We start from the raw sequence: 6,890 nt of genomic DNA, 5'->3' as shown, positions 1-6,890 counted from the left end.
AAAGTCTACTTATTCAATATTATATAATTTATATTAACATTATTCGTTTGCCTATATTTTGTTAATACAATCAAACTGGACGTTTTATATACTTTCTATGAAAAACATATACAACTATGCAGGGCCGGATTTAGAAATTTGGCGCCCTGTGGCACTGACAAAAATGCCGCCCCATTCCTGAATTTATACTTACCAAAAATTAAAATTCAAAAAAAAAAAAATTGAAAACTGAAAAATTTTGAGTTTTTTTTTATATTTTGAAAATTTTCAACATTTTTTTAAACCAATCGCGCTGCTTTAGCTGCGTAGAGACAAAAGATAGAAGAGTGTAAGATCCGCGTCGCAGAATAACGGATAAATATTATTACAGAACCCACAGAAATGTAAAAATGTATACTAATTATTAAAATATCTGATAATTTGTTGAGTAATATCTGAAATATGAAAAATATCTGAAATTTGATGTGCACATGTCTAATGATCACTTTTGACTACCAAATGTTTCTATTTAAGTATTTTTATTGGAACACCAAAACCGCTAGACCTGCCCCTCCCACAAAGTTAAGCAGTTCTTTATTTTGTCTATACATGTAATTTTTTTAATGATATTTTACGTTCCGTTTCTCAAAACCTGAATTATCATGTTTGGCATTTTGGCCCGTATTTTCGAAACAGTTGGACCTGCCTTAGCCAATAACTAATCAGCACGTTATCGTTATCAATAGGAATCGAATCTTCAAATAAAATTTAATTTTAATGAATTTAATAAATAAGTTTTTTTTTTAAAAAAAATCGAAATATAAAAGAAAGATTTTTTAAATTCAATTTTTTTCATTTTTCAAAAAATCTTTATAAAATGCAATTTTCTCTTTCTTTCCTCAAGGCACAATGCCATGCGTCACTAGTTTAATTTTTTTCAGCGCTAGAAGCTGGGAAGAAATTCGTCATCTTAAAAGCTCGAGATCTGGAAAATATATTTATTAATTTATCAAATTATTAATTTATTATTTATTAAATTATTATTAATTATTATTATTAAATTTATATTTATTATATATTAAACTTTCAGCTCATTTACGAATCTTTATATTAGCCAAATTGCCAAATTCTGCATTGCATTCGTATAATATGTTTTGTTAATTATATTTTTTGAAATAAAAAATGTATTTTATTCTCATATATTTAGTATCCGATGATGCAATGATTGTTATCGTTAAATCGATGCACCGTGTACAATGTTGATGCAATATATCATCAATCATTGAATCTATGTGATTATCTCACAATGTATGTGCTCAAGCTGATGGTCTTAGTATTGTGGAAACTCTATAGCGCGAATTGAAATTCGTAAAAATTCTGATTTTCACAAAACTAACATTAGTTACTTTAAAGCTCGAGCTGCCTTGTTCAACGTCTAATGAAACAGCTCGATGGCAAAATTTTATACTAGATAAAAGTGTTGTATCAAGTAATGACGATCTTTAAATTTCTCGCAATAAGATTTGGATGCCGATTCCCGACTCAGCAGTCGAACGGACAACAACTCTCAGTAAACATTAAATCGGTCTCGGATTTATTCAAGTGAAAAATAACATTAGTGAATAGTTTAGTGCACAGTGAAACAAAATAAGTGTAACTAGTTTTAACATAAGTGCAATTCATTAAATTATGTTCCCCATTAAAGGGGAACACACAAATTTATCAATCCCTATTGTGGAAGCGTATCGCACATTAAATGATACTGAATATGACAAGAAACTGTGACCATCATGACAAGTCCAACAATCAACTCACGCACAATCAACCGTGCCAGTCCACGTTACAACAAAACATTCCAAACCTTAATAATAATACTCCGACGACAACTACAGAAAACGATCACGAAATAGATCAGGACCAAATTCCATGGCAAACTCCATCACACACTAAAAAACGTAACACTAAGGAAATCAACCGATCTGTTTTAAATACAATAACACTTCAAAACAGATTTAATCCGTTGTTAAATCAATAAAATCAAGACAAAACACAAACATTATCACCACGACCTCCACCCATTTTTGTTTATAACGTAAATAATTTCAAATTAATTCAAATTTCAAAATTCAAATTAATAATGCAATCAAAGAAACCTTTCCTTCAAACAAATTTTACACAAAAATTTTGCCGGACAAAACTGTAAAAATACATTGCTCTGATTCTGCTACTTTTCGACAAATGGTCACACTACTGAAAGATGCAAAAGTAGAACACCATACCTATCAATTAAAAGAAGATCGCGCGTTTAGAGTGGTAGTTCGATATCTATACCATGCAACCACAACAGAAGAAATCGCAACCGTGTTTAATGAATACGGTCACAAGGTAAGAAATGTTTTGAAATTGCGCAACCCCCACACAAAACAGCCGCGTAATATGTTCTTCATAGACTTTGAACCAGCACCTAACAACAAAGACATTTACAAAGTGGACAAATTCCAAAATAGCATAATTAAAATTGAACCGCCAAATGTCCGTAAACGCATCGTCCAATGTGAACGCTGCCAACAGTTTAATCATACAAAGCGGTACTGCAACCAACTGTTCACATGTTCCCGTTGCGCCGAGAATCACGAACTCAAAGATTGTCCTCTAGATCAGGCCTTCTTAAACTTTTTTATATAGCGACCCCCTTCAAGCTCAGACAATTTTTAACGACCCCCTCCTTCATATAATGAAATAATAATAAAATATATATTAACCGTAGATGTAGATGTAGTATCACACTATTTTACAATGTAAATAAAATAAAAATTAAAGAATACGTATCCATTTATTTCACACACACACACACACACACACACACACACATATATATATATATATATATATATATATATATATATATATTATATATCAAGCGAGAGGTTTTTCTTCAGTTGGTGAAATAATATGATAAAATTGTTTCTTGAGCATCTATTCAGTAATTAAAAACTATTTTTTGAAGGGAAATGTTTTTATTCAGGGAACATACGTTTCGGGTCTTAATTTGACCCATCTTCAGTGCATACAAAAAATTTGAAAAAAAAAACATAAATTTATTTGTATGCACTGAAGATGGGTCAAATCAAGACCCTAAACGTATGTTCTCTGAATAAAAACATTTTCCTTCAATAAAACTGTTTTTAATTACTGGTCTGTACACACACACACACACATATATATATATATATATATATATATATATATATATATATATATATATATATATAATTGGAAACGTTTACGGGATATTGGTTGTAATAAAACACAATGAATAGAATGACAAAATTATATATATATATTTATTCAATAGAAAAAATAAACTTTTGTAACAAGTTTTTCAATAAAAACATATTATTAATATCAAACAATACTAATGTGACGGGTGTGATTGTTTATTTTTACATAAATAATTAAATCTAGGCTCAATTTGAGTTATTGCAGGTCGTAACAAATTTTCAACGTTTATTAAAGTTGAACGGTATTTTGATTTTATATAAGATAATGTGGAAAAAGCTGATTCACATAAATATGTTGTACAAAATGGCAGTAATATGTTCATTGCTATTTCTGAAAGTAAGGGATATTCTAATTTCATTTCTATCCAAAATTCATGCACAGGCACTTGAGAAAATCTTATTCGCAAGGCAGTATCACTAGTTAATTCCGCAAATTCTTCGTGAGCTTTTAAGTTTAAAAAATTCATTTCTTCGATTGTAATTGAAAATGGATTGGAAATCCATTGGTGTCTATCAATATCATTGGGAAAATACTTATGCATATAAACTTCCATGTCTTTCAAATGATTAAATATAATTTCTGTTATGTGAGTATCTGTTATGGAAATATTGTTACTAATTATGAACTCGTCAGTAAAGGGAAACATTTCGAGCGATCCACTTTCCACTCTGTTCTTCCATATAATAATTTTTTTAATAAAGGCCTCAAGTTTATTTTTTAACGTAAATATATTAGCGCAGACTCCCTGCATTGATAAATTCACATCATTGATTTTATCAAAAATGTCTGCCAAATAGCATAGCTTGAGAAGCCATAAATTATTGTGAAAATAATCGGCCAAATTACTATTTTGCTCTGTTAGAAATATAAGAACTTCATCTTTCAAAGTTAATAATCGTTTCAAACTTCGACCTCTTGATAGCCACCTAACTTCAGCATGTAGCAATAAACTTGTATAATCCGAATCCATATCAATGCACAAATTTTTAAACAATCGACTATTAAGTGCTCGACTTTTAATAAAGTTAATGATTTTGACTGCATCAGAAAACACAATGTTTAATTCTGGTGCTATTTTTTTAACAACAAGTGCCTCTCGGTGAATCATGCAGTGTGTAAATGTAATATGATCATTTCCAGCTTTAACAAATGCTGTAAAACCAAGATCTTGTCCGGTCATTGCTGCAGCACCGTCCGTGCACACACCAACACAATTTTTCCAATTTAATCCTTCTTCTTCAAAAAACTCATTTACTTTTTTATATATATCTTTTCCACGAGTATGACCTTCCAGAGGACGACAAAACAGTATATCTTCATGAATCCTTCCCTCATAAATATATCTTACAAAAAGTAACAACTGTGCCATTTTTGAAATGTCTGTCGACTCGTCCAGTTGTATTGCAAACTTTGGGCTGTCTTTAAGTCTCATAAGAAGCTGTTGAAATTGATCATTGCTAATGTCTGAAATTCTTTTGGATACAGTGTCATTTGATAATGGAATTTTACTAATTTCAGCAGCATACTGTTTTCCATGAACAATTTCAGACATTCTTATAGCTGCAGGTAGTGAAAGTTGCTCTCCAATAGTAAAAGGCTTTTTCGTTTTTGCTATCAAATACGAAACTTCATACGATGCCAATAGATATTTATCATTCAAAGTAACATACCTCTCCAAAGTATTCTTTTCGTTATTTGATGTTTGCAAAAGACGTTCAAAATATTCTATTGGCTTTTTTGATAACGTTGCATGTTTAGTATTCAAATGTCGTTGCAGTTTTGACGGTTTCATGCTTTCTGCGGCCAAAACTTCTTTGCAAATTAAACACACTGGTTGATCTTCATTGTTGTGAGAAGAACATGTGAAGCCATATTGCAAATATGATTCATCATATTTTCTTTTTTTTGTTTTGCTAGAAGCCGAATTAGAAGCACTGCAATTTGGTTGTGACGGCGTGGCAGGCTTATTAGTTGAAATTTTATTTAGCCACTTATCCATGATGGTTAAATAATAATAAATAATTAAACAAAATGTAGTTAAACTTTAACGTAATAATTAAAAACACCGACTGAAAATTACACAGTAAATACACACATGTCACTACGAAGACAAAGTTAAGTCCAAACTGAAGCACAAACAGAAAAATAACTACACGCGAATCTTCTGTTATAATTTGCCTTCAGCGAAGGTGGTAATTTAAGTAATTTAAGAACACAACACAACTATCATAGATTAATTCATAACGGAATAGAGATACTTCATTAAAATATAATTATTTGACGTCCAGAGAGCGACTGAGCCATAAGCGCACGTGCTAGATCCATAAGGCATAAATGTATCGCTAGATCGATAAGGGCGACGGCACATAACACTTTGAACATGACGTGTTCAAAGTGTGCAGCGCACAAAGACGCCGATTATAATAAAACTACAATAGTATTTTGTATGATTTTTATTCGTATTTATATTTGTACGTAGTGTGTGTACTAATTTTAAAATTTTATTTATGACTGAAAAGTCTGTGAGTGAAGTCTGTGTGTCAGATCTGTGCGACCCCCGTTGAGTAGTCTCGCGACCCCCCTGGGGGTCGCGACCCCCACTTTAAGAAACCCTGCTCTAGATGAAGATACGGTTCCGAACTGCGCCGTGTGTAATACTGTAGGCCACACGTCTAAATATAAAGGCTGTAAACGATATCTAAAATTGTATTCACACAAATATGGATCGACGTCAGATAATAATAATAACAACAATCGAACTGCACCTACCAGCCAAATTATTAACTTCCCGAAGGAGAAGTTTATGTTTTCATCAAAAAACCCGATTCGCTAATTTTATGTTTTCTCGACGTTTCAAGCCATTCTGAATCGAATGAGACCAAATTTGGAAAAAGTATGTGTGTGTGTGTGTGTGTGTGTGTGTGTGTGTGTGTGTGTGTGTGTGTGTGTGTGTATGTGAACAGATTTTTTGTCGTAAATCGACGTTTTCTCGAAAACGGCTGGGTCGATTTCAAAATTTAAAAGCCATTCGATGTATCTTGACGAGAACTATTGTTTGTCAGTTTTGTGCGACGATCGGCCAAGCCGTTTCTTTATAAATGGCAGAAAAGTGAAAAATTTTTCGTCTACGTTTTAGCCCGCAATTCTGAATCGATTTTGAAAATTCAAAAACCGTTCGAAAGATATTGGTTGGGAATCGTGCTGATTAGTTTTTGGTAGAGATCGGCCGGGCCGTTTTCTTGTAATAAAGTTTTTAAAAAAAAATTTCGACGATTTTTATGATTATTTTTTTGACGATAGATACCATAGTCTTCTAGATCATACTAAAATATTACGGCCCTACGACAACTGGTTCAGCTTTAAAAATTCGTCAAAGTTTGCAAAAATCAGTATGGTCTTTTTGGCATTTGTCAAAATTAGACTTTTGATCGACGTTTTCTCAAAAACGCCTAAACCGATTTTAGAAATTTAAAAGCCATTTGATGTATTTCGGTGAGGACTATCGTTTGTCAGTTTTGTGCAACGATCTGCCAAGCCGTTTCTTTGTAATTTGAAAAAAACTTTTCGTCCACATTTAAGCTCATCCTACCGAACGATTTTAAAAATCAAAAACTGTTCGAAAGATATTA

At 31.9% G+C, this 6,890-nt stretch overlaps 1 protein-coding gene across 1 annotated transcript; it reads right to left on the bottom strand.

Moving 5' to 3' along the window:
- Window positions 1–3,394: 3,394 nt before the first annotated feature.
- Window positions 3,395–5,260, bottom strand: LOC113380709 (zinc finger BED domain-containing protein 5-like). The gene has a single exon (XM_026619847.1). It carries the CDS (start codon window positions 5,258–5,260, stop codon window positions 3,395–3,397), a length of 1,866 nt encoding a protein of 621 aa, XP_026475632.1.
- Between the last annotated feature and the right edge of the window lie 1,630 nt (window positions 5,261–6,890).

This window comes from Ctenocephalides felis, unplaced genomic scaffold (genome assembly GCF_003426905.1).
Source record: "Ctenocephalides felis isolate EL2017-DRISC unplaced genomic scaffold, ASM342690v1 CF-g0.4_SCAFFOLD_02327, whole genome shotgun sequence".
Taxonomy (NCBI): Eukaryota; Metazoa; Arthropoda; class Insecta; order Siphonaptera; family Pulicidae; genus Ctenocephalides; species Ctenocephalides felis.
Note: the sequence above shows the minus strand (reverse complement) of the source record. Positions and strands in the feature narration are given on the sequence as shown.